The sequence below is a fragment of the Garra rufa genome, chromosome 9 (assembly GCF_049309525.1).
Source record: "Garra rufa chromosome 9, GarRuf1.0, whole genome shotgun sequence".
In the NCBI taxonomy this organism is placed as follows: Eukaryota; Metazoa; Chordata; class Actinopteri; order Cypriniformes; family Cyprinidae; genus Garra; species Garra rufa.
In genome coordinates, this window is record NC_133369.1 from 30,669,915 (window position 1) to 30,693,073 (window position 23,159).

Consider the following 23,159-nt stretch of genomic DNA (forward strand, 5'->3'; position numbering starts at 1 on the left):
CCAAAATGAGTAACAGCTTTTAATATTTTTTAAGGGAGTTTGTAAATGAGATATTGATTTAACACAACAGTTAAATAAACAAGAAGTTATTATTAAGTGACTTACATTGTCTAACTATAACACTATTGCCTAATTTTGCTCTATTTCGTGGTCAAAAGTAGTCTGAAACAAGTCACATCTGAGCCGCTGAGCGTTTATGAATGAACATGCGTTTTTAAACGAATCTAGTGAAATGATTCAATTTCCCATTCATAAAAACAGCTCGCTTATTCTGAGTGAATGAATGATTTGATCCAGTCATTAAATCAGTGTCTTGCTGCCACCTGCTGGCAGATTGTTTCAGTTATTTAAATCATTTAATATTTCTGTATTCAAAATTTAATATTTTTATATATGATATAACTGCAAGAGAAAAGCATGGAAATATATATTTTCCTCCCATCTCATATTTATTTGTCTTACAAACATTTACTGTGTCCGGTATAATAAGAATGGGGACTGGTGGAAAGCAATCACGGATGCAGATGCAATGTATATTGCAAAATATATGGTGCCCATATGTTGTGGAAAAGCTGGGGTTTCTTTACAAGCTAAATGTCTTAAGGGGGAACAATCTATTTTAAATCGTAAATCGGATTTTTTGTGAAAAAATCTGGGATTTTATTTTTAGGACTTTTCACCCAGCTCTAACTAGAACATGCAAATCAATCATCATTGTAATACAGACTGTATTAATTAATTCCTAATTTGCATTGCTTACTGTGTACTTGTTTTAATATCTTAAATATATATTAGTAAGGCATACTGTTTTTTTTTTCTTATTGTGTTATGTAATGAATGGAACCTATAATTTAATTTGTATAATTCCTCTATTAATTTTCCCCCCAGAGGAAACAACCATCTAAGATTGATCAGTACCATGATATCATAAAAGCAGCGTGTGCTTTATTGTCTGGATCTTGTCTGATTCAGCAATTATGGCTAATTCAATAACCAGCTAAAAAGTAATTAGTACTCTGAGTAGTTTTTATGAAGAGTAATTTGTACTTTTACTTAATTACTTTTTTAACACCAGTACTTTTACTTGTAATTGAGTACAATTTCAGCAATGTAACAGTACTTGTAATTGAGTATACATTTTCAGTACTCTTTCCACCACTGGCTATTGTTGACATTACAAAAACTGCATAGACTTTTTATGTTTCAGTTTTATAGGTATTTGCATGCAAAACATGCAATCCACCATTTTGACACTAAATTTCTTAGTTGGGAACTGTCTGTTCACATGTACAGTAATGTTCACATTCAAAAGCATTCCAGTAAAAAGCAAATAAGTTTCTTTTTCTGTTTATTACAGGAGCTACAGTAGAAACATGGTATGATAGAACAGAAAAGGTTTTACTGTATTGCTTACAGTGAACAAAATATCCATGAAACACACAAGAGCATTCTGAACAAAAAAACAACAGCAAAAAGCCCAGATAAAAAATAAGGGGGGGGGGGGGGTCTAAAAAAAGCACAAAATTACTGTATCTAATCTATGCAATCTTGCAATGAATTGAATTGAGAATGAATGGTAAAGTCCAATTCACTTCCTGGAATGTAATTGGATTAGGAATTGGAATGTCAGGAAACAGAATTGAAATCAAATAAATTCCAAAAAATTCCACTTGAGTTGCTAGTTTATAGTACATCAAATATTGTAAATCACATAAACAACAAACACATAAAAGAAATACAAAGTACTGCATGTTTAGTTGGTTAAGCATGATCATTTCACATGCCAAATTTCAGGAAATGATGATAATTCGATGCAATAAAAAGTGAATGAAATACATGAATGAACATGACTCATTTTTTTTGTGAGTTGAGACATATATTATGTGCTAATCATATATTGAATGTATAGTACATCCAGAAACGTATCACCACTGTCATTCAATTATTAATTCATAATGTACAGTTCTCATTTTTATTTACTTGCATTTGATAAATGTTTGTCTCTAAATGCAATCACACATAAATGCTCAGAAACAGCAATAAATGTAATTCAGTGGAATTTCCCTGAATTGAATTCCACTTCCTGTAATTCCAATTCAATTCCAACTCTGTTTCCTGTAATTGTTGTTGAATTCTAATTCCAATTCCAAGTCCTTCTTTGAATTGGAATTGTTGAGTTCATTCCTGATTTGACTCCAACCCTGTTTCCAAAACTTCACTCCTCAAAGTCCACATTTTACTGTAAAAGTGTAAATGTAATAGAAAAAAATAACCACTGCCTCTGAGTGTAAGCCAGACTGGAATCAGCTGTGGTTGGCCCAATTTACCCAACATAAATCAGCTGTGTGTCAATTATTCAATTGTTTGTTTATTATCAGCTGAGATATATTTTTGATATTGATATTGTTTTTGAACTGATTTCATTGCAGAAGCAGAGGTTTTTATACTGTATCTAAGGTTTGGAATATTGTTTTTGCTATTGTGGGATGTTGTGTGTTAACATTTGTAAATACTACAAAAACAATCCATAATTTTGTTGGGAGGTATAGCTTGTCTGTTAAGAAAATGTAAGCATTGTGGAAATGTGTTCACTGACTGCATATTGGGTGAAAACGACATGAAATGCATGAATGGTATGGCCACAAAAGACCGATGCTGTGCTAATTGTGTTTAGAGTTTTGAAAATGTGACAACTGTTTGGACAAACGCTTGTTAGCAACTGAAAAAAACTGTAATGGCGTTGAAATTCTGCAGCAAAGTGATGACATCTCAGATCATTATCTAGTCTTGTGTATACTTCAGTTATCTAAAACGGTAAATTCAACTCCTTGCTACAAGTACGGTAGAACCATCACTTCTACTAAAAAAGAATACTTACTTAATACTTAGAATACTGTAAGTAATCTTCCTAACTTATCTGAATTCCTCAGCATATCCAATAACTCAGAAAAACTTGATGTAATAGAAACTATGGACTCTCTCTTTTCTAGCACTTTAGATACGGTTGCTCCAGTGCACTTAAAGGTGCCATAGAATGCATTTATTCAATATTTTAAATTGTTCTCTGATATCTACATAGAAGGTATATGGCATAGGAAAGGGCAAAAATTCTCCAGAAACGGTTTACAGGTCCATTTACAACCCTAGGAATTGTCCCCAGAAGGAAATGATCTGTTATTACCTTATTTGGAAGGTTCATGAATAATAATGAGGAGCTCTGCTCTGATTGGCTGTCTCATAGAGCGGCTCACTCTCACACAGCTGTAAGGAAACACATGGAGGAAATAAATATTTAATTACGGAGCTCGAGCTGCAATTAATATGCGGGACACTGCCGTTTTGAATGCACAATAACTTTTTAGTTTCACTTTTGAGATTGGCAATTGCAAGTGCAAGATCGACACTATTAGAGATAAAATTGTAACCATACAGCCCCCGCTACAGTATCGTATCAGTTAGTGCGCTATAGATCTCCTGAGGAACAATTCCATGCATTCTCTACTATAGGAGAGGAAGAATTGTATAAACTTGTTAAATTATCTAAACCCACAACATGATGTTAGACCCTATTCCATCTAAGCTCCTAAAAAAGGTGCTTCCAGAAGTCATAGATCTTCTTCTGAATATTAAATCGTCATTATCAGTAGGATAAGTATCTCTTCTGTCAAAGATACTAGAAAAGGTAGTATCCTCACAATTATGTTTCTTCTTACAGAAAAATGGTATCTGCAAGGATTTCCAGTCAGGTTTTAGACCTTATCATAGTACTGAGACTGCTCTTATTAGAGTTACAAATTACCTGCTCTTATCATCCGATCATGGTTGCATCTCTCTATTAGTGCTACTGGATCTTAGTGCTGCGTTTGATACTATTGACCACAACATTCTTTTAATGCTTTATTGGGTGGTTGTTCTGCATGCTTAATAAACAAACTCCAGTTGGTCCAAAATGCAGCAGCAAGAGTTCTTAGTAGAACCAGAAAGTATGACCATATTAGCCCGGTTCTGTCAACACTGCACTGGCTCCCTATTAAACATATAGATTTTAAAATCTTGTTAATTACTTATAAAGCTCTCAATGGTTTAGCTCCTTGAGCCATCTCTTATCACACTATAGTCCCTCACGTCAGTTTATGAGCTCCAGAGATGGATCATCAGTGAAGACCTCGTCACCTAGACTGGCATCTGCACTACACCAAGGGAACCAGATGAGTCCTCTGTAATCTGACATTGGTACAAACTGCTGGTTTCGTCTGGCCAGAGGAGAACTGGTTCCCCGACTGAGACTGGTTTCTCCCAAGGTTTTTTTCTCCATTTCAACACCTGTGTTTTTGGTTCCTTGCCACTGTCGCCTCTGGCTTGCTTAGTTGGGGACACTTTCCCGCGATATCGTATACTATTTAAACTGAACTGGATGATGACATCACTGAATTCATTGATGAACTGCCTGAAAATTGATTGTTTAGAATACTGCGTTATTGACACACTATTGTCCTGTTTAATAATATGAAGTTGCTTTGACACAATCTGTATTGTTATATAACAATGAATATAAGCACTATATAAATAAAGGTGACTTGACTTGAATTGATTTGACCTGCAATGATGCTAAAAATGTCAATAAAAATAAAGTCTTTCTAATGGCCTTGTCATGATTTTGTCACCACTTCCTATTAAACTCTTATTTTGTCAGCTAGCATCCAGCTTCCTGTTCCTGGTCTTGTAATTCCTCCTTTAATTATTCTCATTGGTTTCTCCTGTCTCACTAACTATATAAGCCAGTCTCACTCTTACCTCTCTGCCAGATTGTCTCTTCTGCTCATTGATGAACATTCCAGCCAGCATCTGAATCTGATCCCTGAAGTCTGTGTGAACTTGATCCTGCCTGGAATCTGTTTTCTCTCTCTCTGCCCCTGTCAAGAGTCAGTAAGTTTGACTGGCTGTGTCCGAAATCGCCTACTTCTCTACTATATAGTAGGGGAAAGCAGTAGGCGAGGAAATAAGTATGTCTGAATCCTTAGTATTTATAAAAGAGTAGGCGAGAATTAGTAGGCGAGTGCACTAATTCTCGTGAGATTCGGGCGTACGTCTACTTAAAGTGCGTCCGAATATGCCTACTTGCCTACTATATGGTAGGAAAAAATAGTATGTGAAGAAAGAAGTACGTTCGAAACCTCAGTATTCATAACAGAGTAGGCGAGAAATCCCTGGATGTCCAACTGCTTCAGCCCAGATTCTGAAGTGTTCATCGATGGATACTTTTCAATCCCAGGAGGCCACAGGGGATCAATACGTCATCATCGAACGTGATTGAGAACCGCGACGAGGCTGTTTACAAATGTGAGTATTACAAACCAAAACACGGTTAAAGTCGTATTTGTTGCGCTACTGTATAGTAAACTGTTGATTTGCAGTAGGTGCCTAGATGTTATACAGTAACGTTATAGTATATTTGTGATTTCGCTGTTAAAACACGTTTTATGACGTACAGCGAACATTAAGCTCCAGGTAGCACACGCACGTCTTCAAAAGCGGATTTACATAAACCATATACATTTTAAAGACGTTTAATAAATGTCTATTTAACAAATGACAGGAAAATGTTCTAGAGCACATCACAACACCAAACATCTGAGTGAGTGATGGACGTTATGTGAGATTATTATGTAGAATTCACTGTCACTGCTTTACATTAATGTAGGTAATGTAGATAAACACAAGTACATATAGTAACTAAACTTCAAACTAATTTCAAACAGAGCTATTACAGAACTTTTCTGATTTTTGATTTCTGTGTCTTTGTTGCAGATCTTTTGTGGTGGAGCAGGACCTGAAAGGAAAGGTGACAGCAACATTTTTGGGGAAAAGTAAAATCCGAAACTTAATACAAAGATTAATCATTTTGTTACTTCCAATACAGAGATCAAATGACATTGTGCTGTTAAAATGGCAGCTTTTTAATTATATTTCTGCATCTTTGTATGATCTGCAATGTCTGCAGACTGGTGTGTGCAGTGAGAAAGGAGAAATCCATAACAGCATCCTGGAAATGGTCTAGTGCCATCGATGAGACCTTCCATCACAGAACTACATTTCCCTCGGCCCAAGTACCGCAAAGAATGACGGCCCTGAAGTGGTCCAAAACTGGATAAAAGACAAGGGCCACACATGCGCCATAACTGGCCTGAATCTCAGCCAGCTAATCACCCTTAACTGGCCCTGAGCTGGGCCAAAACAGGTTGTATTATTGATACCAATCCTCAGCCTTAAGTATACCAGAATCCCCAAATCTGGGCCACACCTGAGCCTTATAAAACCCAGACCCAATACAGAATCTTAATATTTGATATCACTGCATTGTGTATTACTATAATCACCATTATTCATTTTCAGTTTTATGTTTTAATGTACACACAAACTTTGCCAATAAAGTACATTAAACTGAATAGAATCAGCCTTTAAATTCACAAATCATTTAACTTTGCAATAAAAAAAAATGTATTGCATTAAAAAATGTTACTTATTTATAAATAACAAATTAACCAGAGTGTATAAAGTATACAGGTCCTATTAAAAAAATTAGCATATTGTGATAAAGTTCATTATTTTCTGTAATGTACTGATAAACATTAGACTTTCCTATATTTTAGATTCATTACACACAACTGAAGTAGTTCAAGCCTTTTATTGTTTTAATATTGATGATTTTGGCATACAGCTCATGAAAACCCAAAATTCCTATCTCAAAAAATTAGCATATCATGAAAAGGTTCTCTAAACGAGCTATTAACCTAATCATCTGAATCAACTAATTAACTCTAAACACCTGCAAAAGATTCCTGAGGCTTTTAAAAACTCCCAGCCTGGTTCATTACTCAAAACCGCAATCATGGGTAAGACTGCCGACCTGACTGCTGTCCAGAAGGCCATCATTGACACCCTCAAGCAAGAGGGTAAGACACAGAAAGAAATTTCTGAACGAATAGGCTGTTCCCAGAGTGCTGTATCAAGGCACCTCAGTGGGAAGTCTGTGGGAAGGAAAAAGTGTGGCAGAAAATGCTGCACAACGAGAAGAGGTGACCGGACCCTGAGGAAGATTGTGGAGAAGGACCGATTCCAGACCTTGGGGGACCTGCGGAAGCAGTGGACTGAGTCTGGAGTAGAAACATCCAGAGCCACCGTGTACAGGCGCCAGGTCAAGCCACTTTTGAACCAGAAACAGCGGCAGAAGCGCCTGACCTGGGCTACAGAGAAGCAGCACTGGACTGTTGCTCAGTGGTCCAAAGTACTTTTTTCGGATGAAAGCAAATTTTGCATGTCATTCGGAAATCAAGGTGCCAGAGTCTGGAGGAAGACTGGGGAGAGGGAAATGCCAAAATGCCTGAAGTCCAGTGTCAAGTACCCATGGTCAGTGATGGTCTGGGGTGCCATGTCAGCTGCTGGTGTTGGTCCACTGTGTTTTATCAAGGGCAGGGTCACTGCAGCTAGCTATCAGGAGATTTTGGAGCACTTCATGCTTCCATCTGCTGAAAAGCTTTATGGAGATGAATATTTCATTTTTTAGCACGACCTGGCACCTGCTCACAGTGCCAAAACCACTGGTAAATGGTTTACTGACCATGGTATTACTGTGCTCAATTGGCCTGCCAACTCTCCTGACCTGAACCCCATAGAGAATCTGTGGGATATTGTGAAGAGAAAGTTGAGAGACACAAGACCCAACACTCTGGATGAGCTTAAGGCCGCTATCGAAGCATCCTGGGCCTCCATAACACCTCAGCAGTGCCACAGGCTGATTGCCTCCATGCCATGCCGCATTGAAGCAGTCATTTCTGCAAAAGGATTCCCGACCAAGTATTGAGTGCATAACTGAACATAATTATTTGAAGGTTGACTTTTTTTGCATTAAAAACACTTTTCTTTTATTGGTCGGATGAAATATGCTAATTTTTTGAGATAGGAATTTTGGGTTTTCATGAGCTGTATGCCAAAATCATCACTATGTCAAATGACGATATGTCGCAGTCCTCTCTGGCGGAATATAGTTTAGTGTGAGGAGCAGGGCATAATTTCGTTTGTTAAACGCTAAAAATACTATCCCGAATACTCTGTAAATGCGCGCGTTTCTCGTTCAAAACATGCATCACCGGAAACACGGCATGTCGCAATCTATGACGAAACTGGCGAGAGCCAATGAGCGTTTGATATCGCTGCTGTAAAACTTGTAGTAAAACTTCTTAACGGCAAATTTTACTATAGCTACAGAGGAAGGAGAGAACAACGGCTCTGGGAGATACATATCGCAGATGAATGGTTTAAATTTGGATCCGTTTCTCACACAAAGCATCACATGGATATCTAGGATTTGAATAAAATAAAATGCCTTTATAATAATTTTAGTTAATGCTTGTGCATGACAGCATATTCATAAAATTATGTGCCCCATTGTAAACTCTCTCTCTATATAAGGATTTTAAGATTATTTGTACTGAGAGTAAGATAAAATATAATTAAATTATGATTAAGTTCAGTTTAATGCAGTTGACTGGTTTACTGATATGCTTATTAAATGATAATGTTTCATCCTGTTTTGACTTGCCATTTCAAAGACATTTAAACAATCCTACATTTCACTGAATATTCTGTGATCATTTAACCATTACCATGCAATATTTTGTTTATCTTGTTTAAATGGGTCACATATGCTGTCATGTCACAAGCCTGATATGGGCCACATGATGACTGGACTGATCTGGGCCACACTCCTCCCACCAACAATCGGCCCTCATACTGTTTGCCGTGATCCACGTTGTGCCATCATTGCCACACATGGCCCAGCTCTGGCTGAAAGGGAACATGCCATTGCCGACATGAGGCCAGCAGTGCCAGCTTGAGGCCACATTTGGGCCAAGAAGTTCTGTTTGCTATGTGGGTTATTCATGTTTCCTGTTGTTGTCAGTAAATAAAATATAACAGTTTCATAAACGTATGCATTTATTCATTACTTCATTGAAAAAAATATGCTTGTTTAACTAAAATATAATTAATTATTAGTCAGCATTTATCATTATTATTGTTTGTAAGTGTTGGAGTGGGATAGCAATGCATTCTGAGGTAATCTTAATTTCTAAGTAGTAATACTTATATTTTCCGAGTGTAAAATCAACAGTCTTCTCCAAAGGTAAGATCTTTGAGCAGCTGATTGATGTCTCCTTTGTGCAGATGTTGCAAACATGGAGGAAAGCGGTTGTCATGTTACTGATGCCATGAGGTGTCGCTGTCGCTCTAATTTTTGTATTATTACTGCAGAATAAAGAATTGCATACAAACTCAGGGAAAGACTTAAGTATCTTTAACAAAGAAGAATCATGACAGAAAACATAACTATAATGGGTTTGCTAAGTACTAATTGAAATTAAGTACCTACTTATTGAGTAGGCAGTTTCGGACGCAGCCACTGTCTTTATCTGCTGCTCTGGAAGCTGGATTGTCAGTTCTTTGTGGATCTGGATTTGAATTGAGGAATTATTTGTTGTGGACTTGGGACTGGAAAAGGATAAAGGAACTGGGATTGTGTTGTCTTCAGTACTGTTTGTTCTCTACTCTTCTGTTACTCCTCAGAACACCTTCTAGAACATTCTTGTGGGCTCTCCTGTGTGGTACAGTGGACTGTGTCTCTGCCTGTCACATGGTAGACCGGGGTTCAGTTCCCAAGTAGATCATTCCCTCCACCTCATGAAACCACCTAAACCCTGTCAGCTGATTCAGTGATCCACTCAATTCCTGCTTGGAAGTGCTCAGCTAGCATACTAGCCTCTGATCATCTTTATCTATCTCTGATTCATTGTCACCTCACTGTTGCCACTCTCTGGCCTGGAGAAGACTTGCTGGTATCCTGAGAACTTTAACATTAGGAAAACTGAAAATAAACTTTCTAAATCTTATCCACTTGTGTTTGTCTGTGTTTTTGGGTCCAGTACTAATATCCTCACAGGCCTCATATTTGCTGCACTTAGTAAAAAGGAAAGCCCATCCCAAATCTGCAATCAGTTTTCATTCTATGCAAAACTTCATTGGCAAAGGATAAAAGTATCAAGTGGCTTCCAAAGTACATACACTTTTGGAACACCGTCTTCGTGGTGGTACCAAAAAGTCCAGTAGGCAAGAGCAGGGGATCAGGGAGTAAAGATCTTTCTTTCTCCTTGATCTCTGAAACATTTAGCCACGTATGCTGCTCGGTGGCAAACTGTGCAGCCGATTACACAGGCCTGTGGTGCTATTATTTCTTTAATTTGCACATTGTCAGAAGATCACCCAGAAAACTTTCCTCTTACATCGTGCTTTTATAGAACACTTACATAAAAATAAACAGGAGCTACAGATATTAAATCTGGTTGTTGTTTCAAAATGTAATTTTGAATTAAATAATTATAATCAATTAGGTTCAAAACTAGATGAATACTGTTTCCAATATACCTGCCACACATAAATCCCAATCCCAATTTTTGCTATTGTATGACCTCAAATGTTCTAGTAGACATGCAAGGTTATCTTTTATCTCTTTATGTTATATGTTTTCTCATCAAAACCATTTTTGATCCTGGACCACAAAACAAATCATAAGGGTCAGTTTTTGGAAATAGAGGTTTCTACATCATCTGAATAAATAAGATGTATGATTAGGATAGGACAATATTTGAAATTAGAAATATTTGAAAATTTGAAATCTGAGGGTGCAAAAAATCAAAATACTGAGAAAATCACCTTTAAAGTTGTCCAAATGAAGTTCTTAGCAATGCATATTATTAAGTTTTGATATATTTACAGAAGGAAATTTACAAAATACATTGTGGTATGTGTGGTGGAGCAGGGTTGGAACTAATCTTTAGACGGCTTTTGCCCTCCAGGAATTGAGTTTGACACCCCTGCATTAGAGGCTTTTCATGACTCTGGTACTGATCACATTCGCGGAATTAGAAAAATACACATATCAATAAAAGGTGGTTAATTGATTGTATAACACTACAAAGCTGTATTCCAGTATTCTATTTCAAAGCTAAAGCATTTGACTGTAAAGACAAGGAAGCAATTTAAGAAAAAGAAAGTAAAGCCTGTTCCAGAACCACCATGTGTCCCAGGTCCAGAAGAACCTTAAGGGAAAACAGAGATTCCTTCAAAACATGATTCAACTGAAGCAATGCCTAGAAAAATGTGCACTGGACTGGACACCTGTCACTGAGGTCTGGCCCAATGTCTTTATAGAAAATGAGTAAGTCTACAACATGTTGACCGTCACATAAGTGTTAGAGAAGCAGACGGACAAATGAGGTAAGTGAAGGTAAACGGTATTTTATTTACAGCTGAGCAACAGATGATGAATGACATGCAGGAATGGTAAGTATAACAGTTCAGATTTGTAATAGTTCTTGAATGGATATCAACGTGATGAATAATGTTGGTTTCCTCTGCAGGAACGACGGGAGATGAACTTCAGATCTGACAGCACACACACTCCGCTTACTGACAGCTGGCAGACTTACGGCACACACACCGCTGACTGGAGACAGATCGACTGGACAGACTGAAATGAAGCAGAGATGAACTTAAGTATAATCAGGTAGGTTGGTAGTTTGTGAACTCCGAGAGAGAAGCACAATGAGTCCGCTTCGTAGGAATGAGTCCAGACAATGAATGGTGTGTGGCGTTAGCTTTTATGTGTGAGTGACTGATTAGATGCAGGTGACTGTGATTAGAATTCAGGTGAGAGTGATCGCTGTGTGTGAGTGGTGGAAGAGCCTGGCCAATCCGTGACAATAAGTGATCATGAATTTTTCCAAACCATGTGATAAAGTAATATTGCAATGCATCAGTATGAACAGGAATTAAACACAATGCAGTTATGCATTTCTAGGGAGCCATGAACTGAGAAAACAAAATTGCCTTGATATTTTGACATATAAAGCCGAGTTCAGACTGCATGATTTTAGCCCCGATTTTGACTCGCCGACAGGTTTTGAGAAATCGCCGACAAATGCCCGAAATAACAGGCAAATTGGTGCTCGTTCACGCGAGTGACAATCATACAGTGTGAACTATCAAAGACGCGATCTGAGAGAATCGCCGACGTGTCGCCGACACCCATGAGATATTTGGCATGCTAAATATTTGGACCTGTCGGCGATTCAAAATCATGTCGTGTGAAAGGTGATCTGACTGAAAATAACATCGGCGATTACCTACAGCCAATGAGAGAGCAACATCCAGGCCAGCGGGAATTTGGGGGAGGAGTTACGAAGGTATAGACCACACAATATCAACAAGCATAGCTTCGGCTTCTTTTCTTTTCGCTGCAAATGAGTGCACATGCAATTTGTGTGACAAGCTGCGGGCTACCATTTTTTAAAAAATAATAATCCCAGTCTCACGTGAGAACTTGCACGCCTGACCTCGCATTGTTTCCATGTCACTTCTCGTGTGTGTTTGGTTGTTTGCGGACCGGGACAAAGTTGTCGGTGATTCTTCCTATTGTAAAGTCATGCAGTGTGAAACCCCCTGTCGCCGATCCATCGTGCAGCTTGAACACAGCAGCGACGGAATGCTACCCCAGATAGTCATGCAGTTTGAAAACATCTGTGACGCGATTGCTTTGAAAATCGTGCAGTCTGAACTCGGCTTAAGAGGTCATTGTACTATAAAACATTCTGTAAATGTCAAAAGTCAAAACTTTCTTGTTAGTCTAAAAACAACTTATATTGAAGCCAGATGGCCAAAACAACAGGTTGTGGAATGTGCCACTATATAATGTAATAGTGTGGCTAAACACTGCCTCTGCAGAAGATCAGTGCCTGCCTCTACAGCACTGCCTGTGTTAAAGGTTGTATCAGCGATTTCTAGCCTAAAACATAAAGTGTCAATTTCAGCTGACCTTTCTTCACGATCCGCTCGCTGCCTGCCCCATAAATTGTCTGTGAAAAAAACGCGTCTCTCTGGTCAGCCTAGGGTCCGAGATATGCCAAAAAAACAATCGGCACTACCAACCTTTCCACACATAAACAAACAGTGTTCCAACCAATCAGCGTCAGGAGTTTGGTGTTGTGGACTTTCCTACTGGTGCAGGGATGTGAGGGAGGCGGAGCGAAAGTCCACAACACCAAACCCCTGACGCTGATTGGTTGGAACACTGTTTGTTTATGTGTGGAAAGGTTGGTAGTGCCGATTGTTTTTTTGGCATATCTCGGACCCTAGGCTGAGCAGAGAGACGCGGTTTTTTCACAGACAATTTATGGGGCAGGCAGCGAGCGGATCGTGAAGAAAGGTCATCTGAAATTGACACTTTATGTTTTAGGCTAGAAATCGCTGATGCAACCTTTAAGCTAAGGACCAGCTTAAACCAGCAGCCTTGTTTAAAACATACCTAACCAGCATATGCTGTTTTTTTCTACAAGGAAGATGATGTGCAGTGCCAAGTTCTGGAAAAAATATCTTTTAATAAAGTTTTAGACTGTGTCGGTAAGAACTTGGTCCTTTGTTCCCTTCATTTTACTGCGTATTTGTTTACCCATTCAACGCTGGGTTTTTTAGAAAGATTGAAACTAAAAGACAATGTTGTGCTGGTTATATTAAATCCCAACAATAATGACAATTGTTTTTATTATGTGGTCACTATTGCATTGTTTGTTATTATGAATCAATTAATTGATGGTGTTGTTAGGAATGCCAAAAAAGGAAGACCTATTAGGAAAGACCTATACAGGGGCATATATTACAAAGGCATGAACATCACTTACTGTGGTGTGCCTGTAAAGGATGACCACTTGTTTGACATCAGCAAGTATTTCTACCCAGCTGCAAAATTCATCCACAAGGCCCTGAGTAACCCACATAGTAAGAGCCAGTGCACATACACCATTTATTGTCTATCATTTATCATCTATTGTTTGTCCTGTAATGACCAACTGTCCAGCACTGAATTTGTTTTGGATGTCTTTCTTTTTTTCCTAGATAAGGTGTTGGTGCACTGCACAGATGGTGTCAAAGGTCTCCTACACTTGTTCTGGCATTTCTGATGATTCGCATTGACATGACGGTGGAGGATGCCACTGACCGTGTCATAAAGGTGAGACCCATGAGGCCCAACATGGGCTTCCTGAAGCAGTTGATAATCCCCAAATCAAAGCTTTTAAGTCAGTGAAAACTACAGTTTAAAGGCAGACAGATATAGATAAAAAACACAGATAAATAAATTACATGAGCAAAATTATATTCAAAAAACAAATATTCAACAATTACAAATACTTCAAACCTTTGCACAGAAATTTCAATAAAAATAAATTTAATATTATAAACATTTTGCTTAAATTATATTCAAATGAGCTTTATTTCTTCAACCTCTTAAGCTCTGGGGCTATTTTGGGGATTTCCGCCTGCATTTGGCCTACCCAAATTCAAATGTTTACCCTATGCACATACAATGGAGAGAAAAAAAAAATGGTGTCATTGTATAGAAAAACATTTAACTGTTTCCTCTAACTGTTTGTCACAGCACTTAATCTTTTTTTGTTTTTTTCAGAGAGCCCTAAAGCATGTGCATTTGGGAGCGCCTTCACTGCTCCTTTGCTGAGTCCTATTAATGATATATAATTAAAAAAAAGACGATCGTAAAACAACTTCTTCAGGTCCATAAGCAGTAATTTCTTTATAAAAAAAAGCAGCAACTGTACATGCAGAAAAGCTAAAATGAGACGTATGGGGGTTTATAATATTTATTTTATTTAAAGCTTTTGCTAGTTAACTTAGGGAGAACAACTGTGTTTTTATATCCCAGCTACAAAAGTATAAAAGTTCACATTTCGTATAATCATGCATTAAGCATTGAAAAACATTAATAGTAAAGTCCAGTAAGTGCCAGTAATCTAAATACAATTTATTAAACAAAATTAGCATAGAACATAAATAATTACAAACAGAGGTACACAAATATGAACTGAAGTACAAAAGGATGTAATAATAAAGTTGTATAAAAATAAAGCATATATCTTTGTTATGCACTGCTATTAAAACTTTAGATGAAAAACAAAAATGTCTTCTCTGCTCTTTTTCAAGAAGGAGAAAAATCTTCATGATCCTATGTACACACTCTGTGAAGAAAAATACATACAATTACATAAGACCACATAAGTTCAGGACATCTATCTTCAAATGTAAAATCAAACCAAAAATTATTACTTACCTTTATAATAAGTTGTTGTAGATGGGGAAAAGAGGGTTATCTCGTTCACAGTGAAGTTTACGAGCCCTCAAAACATCCCGCACGCACTGATGGATATAAGCATACTGAGACTGCAGAAGAGAAGTCCATCATATTAGGGTACTTATAAACCAATTCACACATTTCATTAAACCTACAGAGGCAAAATAAAGTAACTACACATTTATTAATTGATTTCTGACTGAAATTGGGTTTTGTAAGGCCAATTCACACCAAACACAACAACTTTGATTCTATGAGAAATTTTTTTTTTTCAATTTGATTGGTCTCATTTTTCTCAGTTTCAGGGATGTAATAGATACTGTGTTTTGCCTGTGTAGGGCAGCAGTACTTCAGATGAACTTGTATTGAGCTGGAAGTATCTGATTAAGCAATGCTACTCTTGCATCAATATAAGTCACTATACAGACAGACTCATACCTCAGTCTGTACCATGTATAAACGATGCAGGCGTAGATCAAAAACACATCCATAAATGTCCACTGTGCAGTTCCTGTCTAGTTGTTGTAAAACACGATCCAGCACAATGAAAGTGCCAGTTCGGCCAACACCAGCACTGAAAGAAAGAAAAACACATCCAGAGTAAATATATTTTGAGTGTGAACACCTTGAAATGTCTGTTAAAGTTGTTTAGGTGATACACATATACCTGCAGTGTACTACAGTAACTCCAGGACTGGTTGTCCTGTCAATGTAATCTCTGACTGTTCGCACAAACTGAATGAGTGATTGGGTTGTTTCTGGTACGCCGTGATCTGGCCATATGGTGTAATGGAACTGACGCACTGTCCTAGGGTATCTCATCTGACCCTCCTGAAAAAAGAATTTGCATCATGTTGTTTTATTTTCAAAAACTATACCAAAACCAATTCTTTCAGACTACTACTAGTTGCCATTTTATAGTAATTCAGTCACACACTTTATTTCTTCATATATGCTTAAAAGAGTTTCTTTACCACTGAATTGCAAATTACAAAATTGTAAAATTAACTTTACAAACAGGTTTCCCAAACTGTCTGTTTTACCCCAAAGAAGAGAAGAAAAGATACTATTTAGCATGAAAATGAAGCAAACAGTCATTAAATCAATTAATTTGCCTTAAAGTAATAAATACCTTTACAGTTCACCTATTAAATCATTGTGTTTCCTTTCAATATATCAATTTGTTTGACACTTACACATGATATCCTGAAATCCCGAATGGTCCACTCTGGGAGGATCTTCTCAGAAAGCAGTTGCACGACAACATCACCGTAATACAAAGGCTCATTGTCGATTGGCCAGTATCGATCACACTTTACCTGAATCATACACATATCCACAAAAATATGACATTAGACCAGCACACATCACCAGAAAAACATTACCAGAAGCATCTATACTCACCATGCCCCTTTCCACACATTGGGTCACCATTACAAGGCTGTGCACGTTTTGTTCCCACACCATGCGCCAGAAATCATCCTTGGTACCTGGGAGAGGCCCTTGTGTGGCAATGTACTCCCATCTGAAATTGTTTCCCTGTTAAACAGACACAGAAATACTTTTGAATCAGAGGACAAAAGGGACCGTTGACTGCTCCGAGGCTTACAAATATTTAGTTTATTCTTTTGTAGGTAATTGTCAGGAAAGGGGTTGTTTGAAGATGCTGTAAATGTTGACTGTCAGCCATAAGGGTTGCTTTTTTGAAATTGAGATTTAAACATCATCTGAAAGACATTATTTGGCAGAGATACACTTTGAAAATCTGGAATCTGAGGGTGGTAAAAAATCTAAATATTGAGAAAATCACCTTTAAAGTTGTCCAAAGTTCTTAGCTTAGCTATGCATACTACTAATCTAATCAAAAATTATGTTTTGATATATTTATGGTAGGAATTTTACAAAATGTCTTCATGGAACATGATCTTTACTTAATATCCTAATAATTTTTGGCATAAAAGAAAAATCGATCATTTTGACCCATACAATGTATTATTGGCTATTGCTACAAATATTCTCGTGCTACTTGCGACTGGTATTGAGGTTCAGGGTCACATTTGTTTGATATTTTTTTCTTTTAATATGTTACTAAAAATTGATTCATATATTATTTATTTGAATGTTTTAAAGGGGGCTTTAGTAACTACTGATTTCCCTGTCATTGAGTATTACATCTTAGGCATCAAAATCCACAACCTCCATAAACCTCCATCTATAACTACTCTACCACACAACTCACAATTCCAGTTTTTAGTCAATGAACAATAAAATGAAGAACATATGTTCAACTTACAGGTATGTAGTTAGCGTTGATGTAGTCTGAACAGGGGTCATCCTCCAAGCAAGACAGTCTTACCCGCGTTGAGTCGTCTGCAGACCCCCCCAAAAATACCACATAGCACTACTTAGCATTCAACCAGCGCTAACTATACTGATATAATCAGTTTGAATGCGAGAACCATATGTGTAATAATTGTATTTTACTTACAATATAATTTGTCTCTACTTACAGGGCAGTATATTGTTGTAGCGATTTTTGCTTCGGTTCGCAAGTAGACGTGCAGCATTCTGAGTTTGGGTCCTTCCCACATCCTTTAGGCCCTTTTTAACATCGAGTAAAGGTTGATGCAATAATCAGTAATGTATTCAAATGATAAAGTTCAGCTTATTGCTGATAAATAGTTTATTTGGGTTAGAGCAACGACTTTCTTATTGACTTACTGCTTTGACAGACTTAGATATTTGGTTTTTGATTATGTTTTATGTAGTGCATTACCTCAAACTCTTCAGATAGAAGGTAACTGCAATCAGCTTGAAGTTTAGCAAGATGGGACTCAAAGTAGATTGCTTGGACTGGGCTAGTGCATAATAGAGAAAATTCTAGATCAGTGACATACACTCCTAAAAATAAAGGTGCTTCATGATGCCATAGAACGTCTCAGGTTACGTATGTAACCATGGTTCCCTGAGAAGGGAACAAGACACTGCGTCCTCTAGAGGGCACTAGCGGTTCCCCTAGCGCCCTCCAGAGGAAGCAGTAAGAGTTCCCTCGGAAGGGAACATCTCAGGTTAAGTATGTTACCATAGTTCGCTGAGAAGGGAAGGAGACACTGCGTCCTTGGAAGAAAACCTTTAACTTCTGAGGAACCTTTCTGTTTCACAAAAGGTTCTTTTTGGCGAAAGAAGGTTCTTCAGATTATAAAAAGATAAGAAAGAGAGATTCTTTGTGGAACCAAAAATGGTTCTTCTATGGCATCGCTGTGAAGAACCTTTTAAAGCACCTTTATTTTTTTAGAGTGTAATGCTTATAATAACAAATGCTAAAATAAATGCTGCAGTAATTCATTTTTTAAACAAACATATTTTTGAGGACTTTAGACCTTAGTCTTGTTTTGGCACAAATATCAGTCATACTTTACAAAATATGATATTTATATTATTATTTATTTTCCTCTGTCATCATTATGAAGAAAAATTAAGTATTTTGGTACCTCCTTATGCCTGAGCACATCTGTGATGTAGGCAACGCCTTCCACATGCACATTTTCATTACTGGACTTTCCTGCACAGCACTTAAAGAACACAGACACAAATAAACATCAGCACAGTAATAAACATTGTGTGTTAACCAAAGTGTTTGTGTTTACTCACATTTTGTGAGCCCTCTTTCTGTAAATGAGTAAGGCGGTCACAGCGAGCACCATGGTGACTAGAAATGTAGCAGCGGTTATTCCTCCTGTAAGGCCATTTCGTGGTGCTGAATGACAAAAGCAGTGAGAAACATTACACTACTTAATAAAAAAAAAGTACAATTTCAAAATTCAATTAAAGCTGCAAACAGCGATGAAAGAGCCCTCAGGACTCTTATCGAACGTGTGAAGTTTGAGGCAGAGATTTTATGGCTCAGTTATAACAACTTCTTTTCCATGGCGAAACATCAAATTTGTCACACCCTTTAACGAAAACTCAAGATCTTCACCATTTAACATCACAAAGCCTTTTAGATTAGACTTACCAAATATAATGTTGATATCATTAAATCTCTAGGAGGAGTTTGTTACAGCGTAAAACATGTCACTTCCTGTTGCCAGCAGGTGGTGCTATGACTATAACTGAATATGGGCATGTAGATGTCTTCAGGTCAGGTGTTTTATCACACATGTGAAGTTTGGGGCAGATCGGACACGGACACACCCTTCAACGAAAACTCCTCGCAATTTAACGTCACATGGGCCTTTAGATTACCCAAATTTGGTGTTGATCTAAATAAATCTCTAGGAGGAGTTCGTTCAAGTACGACACCTGAAAATGGCAAAAATGACATAAAATTTGCTGAGAAAATTAAAAACAACCGACTTCCTGTTGGGTTTCAGATTTTGCTCCAAGAGACTTTTTAGTAGGTTTTGGTGTGTTTCATGTGTGTACCAGTTTTCGTGCATGTACGTGAAGCGTTGCTCAAAGCGCACTCCACTGAACGTGTATAGGTGGCGCTATCGAGCCATTTCGCCACACCCACTTCTGAAACCCATATCAGATGTAAATTTTTCATAAAGTTTTTGAGCTCCAAACCCGTAAAACCTTCGTTGATCTTTGGAACACAAATTTAAATATTTTGAATGAAATCTAAGAGCTTTCTGACCCTGCAAAGACAGCAACGGAACTATCACATTCAAGGAAACATTGTAAGGACATAGCCATTCACGAGAGTACCACGTTTGTTTTTTGTGCACAAAAGGTATCCTCATAGCTTTATAAAATTACTGTTGAACCGCAAACTATTTAAACAATGTCTTTACTTCTGGGCCTTGATCATGGTGGTTCCATTGCTGTCTATGCAGGTCAGAGGATTTAATACAATTTGTGTTCCGAAGATGAACAAAGGTCTTAGGGGTTTGGAATGACATGAGGGTAAGTAATTAATGACAAAGTTTTCTTTTTTGGGTGAACTATCCATTTAACACAACAAAAATTTAACAAAAACAAAAGAGTCTTACCTGATTGAGTTAATATTGGGAGGGAAAGGTAAGTGTCAGTGTAAAGGGGATGTGCACATTCTTTGTTCTCTTCATCAAACAGCTGAGTGAAGGCACGAACGCTTAATCTGAAACAGTAAAGTGCGAATATTCAGTATTATACATCTTAAACCCTAGTTTAAGAATTAGTTCACTTCCAGAACAAAAACTTACAGATAATTTACTCACCCCCTTGTCATCCAAGATGCTCATGTCTTTCTTTCTTCAGTCGTAAAGAAATAATGTCATTTGAGGAAAACCTTTCAGGATTTTTCTCTATATAGTGGACTTCTATGGTTTCCGTGAGTTTGAACTTCCAAAATGCAGTTTAAATGCAGCTTCAAAGGACTCTAAATGATCCCAGCCAAGGAAGAAGGGTCTTATCTAGCGAAATTAATTTTCTTAAATAAAGTAATATTTATATACTTTTTAACCTCAAATGCTCGTATAGCTCTGCCATGCGCATTCACTTTGTAAACACTGGGTCGGTACTTCTGCAGCGATAGTATTTTTTTGAAGTTGAGATGGGAGTTTTTCCGATACCATAACTGTATTGAACCGGAGTGCACAGAGTACACATGCACATTGCATTTGAGGTTAAAAGTAGCCTATATAAATTGTAATTTTTTTTTTTAGAAAATAAACAATCGTTTTGCTAGATAAGACCCTTCTTCCTATTCTGGGATTGTGTAGAGCTCTTTGAAGGTGCATTTAAACTGCATTTTGGAAGTTCAAACTCATAGGCTTCATAGAAGTCCACTACAGGGAGAAAATTGCTAAAATGTTTTCCTCAAAAAACAATTTCATTACGACTAAAGAAAGAAAGAAAGACATGAACATCTTGGATGACAAGGGGGTGAGTAAATCATCTGTAAATTTTTGTTCTGGAAGTGAACTATATATAACTATATTTGATGTAATACATGAGGCGTAGCAATAGGGCAGGCAAGACAGGCAATTGCCTGGGGCTCCGCATTTTGAGGGGGCCCCCGACTGCTGACCATTTGAACAATCTGAAATGTCATTATTAAAAACATACACACAACATGGAGCAATATATCCGCATCCCCCCCTAGAGGGCTCCCTCTCGCGTTACGCTGGATGTGCTTGCTTTTTCTTCGTGATGCGTCAGCCGCGGTTTTCAAACTGGCACAGCAGAACTTATTACTAGGCTTTTTTTAAAAATGAAAAGGACTTATCTATCTGGCAGCCAAAAGCGGAAAAAAAAAACCAAGAAGAGGAGGAAAAGAGGAAACATGACAGCGGTAAGTTAAGTGATGGAGATAATGATCATTAATGACTTAATGATAATTATATGACAAACCAATGTTTTTGTTGTTCCAGCTTATTTTCATTTAATAATTTTCTAGATTGTCTAATTTCTAATAGGGTTACTAGCTAGGGTTACACTTACTGTAGCAGCAGCATGTATTTTATGCAGGTATTAATAGGCTGCAATAGAATAGATGATAATGTTAAGGAGGTGAACATCACCACTTGGCAAGTTTTGGAACTGTGTTTTGCTGCCAGTGGAGAGCTCACAAAACAATATCATTACATTTACTTAGTTGACATTTTTTATTTAGTTCTTCTACATTAAACTACATAGTTGAGTTAACATAATTGAAAAAAGGCCCAGTCCAAGTAACCAATGCAGTGTTTCCCCAAAACAATGAAACAGTTCCTCGACGATTCACAAAAGACAATTATGAGATTGTAATGAAAAATGGAGAGAAAATCAAGAGATCATGGCTTATATACTCTATCAGCACAGATGCGGTATACTGCTTTGCATGCAACCTGTTTGATAGAAGATTGTTCTGTATCTGTTCTGTAAAGATTTTAGATTAATATTTTGTTAAAGAATATGCACTTTGTTTTAAAAAATAAACTATTTATGTTATATTATGTGTTTTGACTACTTTTTGCATGTTGTATAAATGTATATTTAGGTAACAAAGATATATTAATGAAATAATCTTTTAGAAGGGCCTCATCTATTCATTTTGCCTGGGGCCCCCACTTCACCTTGGTTCGCCTCTGAATACATCAACAGTCTCTTTCAGTGTACAAAAAAAAGAGACATTATGCTAAACATCTCCTTTGATGTTCCACAGAAAAATAAACATCATACAAGGTTTTAAATACTATGAGAGTGAATAAATAATAAAAGTTTTGATATGATATTCAGTAGCATTTTTTAAATGTTCAATTTAAATCAATTTATTATGCTGCAGCGTTCAACGTACGATAACATACTACAAAAAAATGTTACATAAAGCTATTCAATAGTACCGATATGATGTTCTGGATCTGAGCGGGCCATCACATAAATGTGTTCCATGCTGGATAGATTCTGTATCCCATTTGCAAGCTCCCCCCAAACGTTTCATCCCTGCTCCGAGGTTTATCTCAAAAACACGGATCTTGCTGTCAGATCCCTCAGCACACAGGCTGTGAAAGTAGCCAGTCTGGTATGCTTTGATGGAGCGGTTTTGTCTGTAGTCCAGATAAGATGGCAAAGGATGTCTTTGCTCTGGCAGGACATTATCAACATCTGTACATGAAATGAAACAAGACTGGATTTAATTCTTAGATTTAAACATAATAAGAGACAAATGGTGATGACATTGCCATAAATTAAAATGACTGTACCATTTGACTCAGTGACGATTACTGTGAAGAAACGAATAGCCCCATTAGCATCACTGAACCAGCTGCAGTTGAACTTAAACAGGATGGTGAAATGGGTGATGACTGCAGACTCCTCAGTGACCCGTACTGTCAGTGGTGGGACAGGAGGCCCTAAAACACAAACATTGACCTTCTAAGATTTTGCTGTAGCATTTTGACAATAAAAAAAGTATCCTTTATATAGTTAAAAGCTGGGATACACT

At 37.4% G+C, this 23,159-nt stretch overlaps 1 protein-coding gene across 1 annotated transcript in view; it reads right to left on the reverse strand.

Moving 5' to 3' along the window:
• Window positions 1-14,748: 14,748 nt before the first annotated feature.
• The window catches only part of ptprb (protein tyrosine phosphatase receptor type b), a 29,787-nt gene continuing 21,376 nt past the window's right edge, over window positions 14,749-23,159 (reverse strand). The window contains exons 17-30 of the mRNA XM_073847251.1: window positions 22,918-23,067; window positions 22,558-22,819; window positions 20,245-20,351; window positions 18,902-19,007; window positions 18,742-18,822; window positions 18,027-18,108; window positions 17,761-17,851; window positions 17,544-17,620; window positions 16,655-16,789; window positions 16,447-16,569; window positions 15,918-16,081; window positions 15,689-15,824; window positions 15,230-15,339; window positions 14,749-15,137 (exon numbers count right to left, since the gene is read on the reverse strand). Coding sequence (XP_073703352.1) covers window positions 15,232-15,339; window positions 15,689-15,824; window positions 15,918-16,081; window positions 16,447-16,569; window positions 16,655-16,789; window positions 17,544-17,620; window positions 17,761-17,851; window positions 18,027-18,108; window positions 18,742-18,822; window positions 18,902-19,007; window positions 20,245-20,351; window positions 22,558-22,819; window positions 22,918-23,067 — 1,622 coding nt within the window. The 3' untranslated portion in view covers window positions 14,749-15,137; window positions 15,230-15,231. The remainder of the gene's footprint in view (window positions 15,138-15,229; window positions 15,340-15,688; window positions 15,825-15,917; window positions 16,082-16,446; window positions 16,570-16,654; window positions 16,790-17,543; window positions 17,621-17,760; window positions 17,852-18,026; window positions 18,109-18,741; window positions 18,823-18,901; window positions 19,008-20,244; window positions 20,352-22,557; window positions 22,820-22,917; window positions 23,068-23,159) is intronic.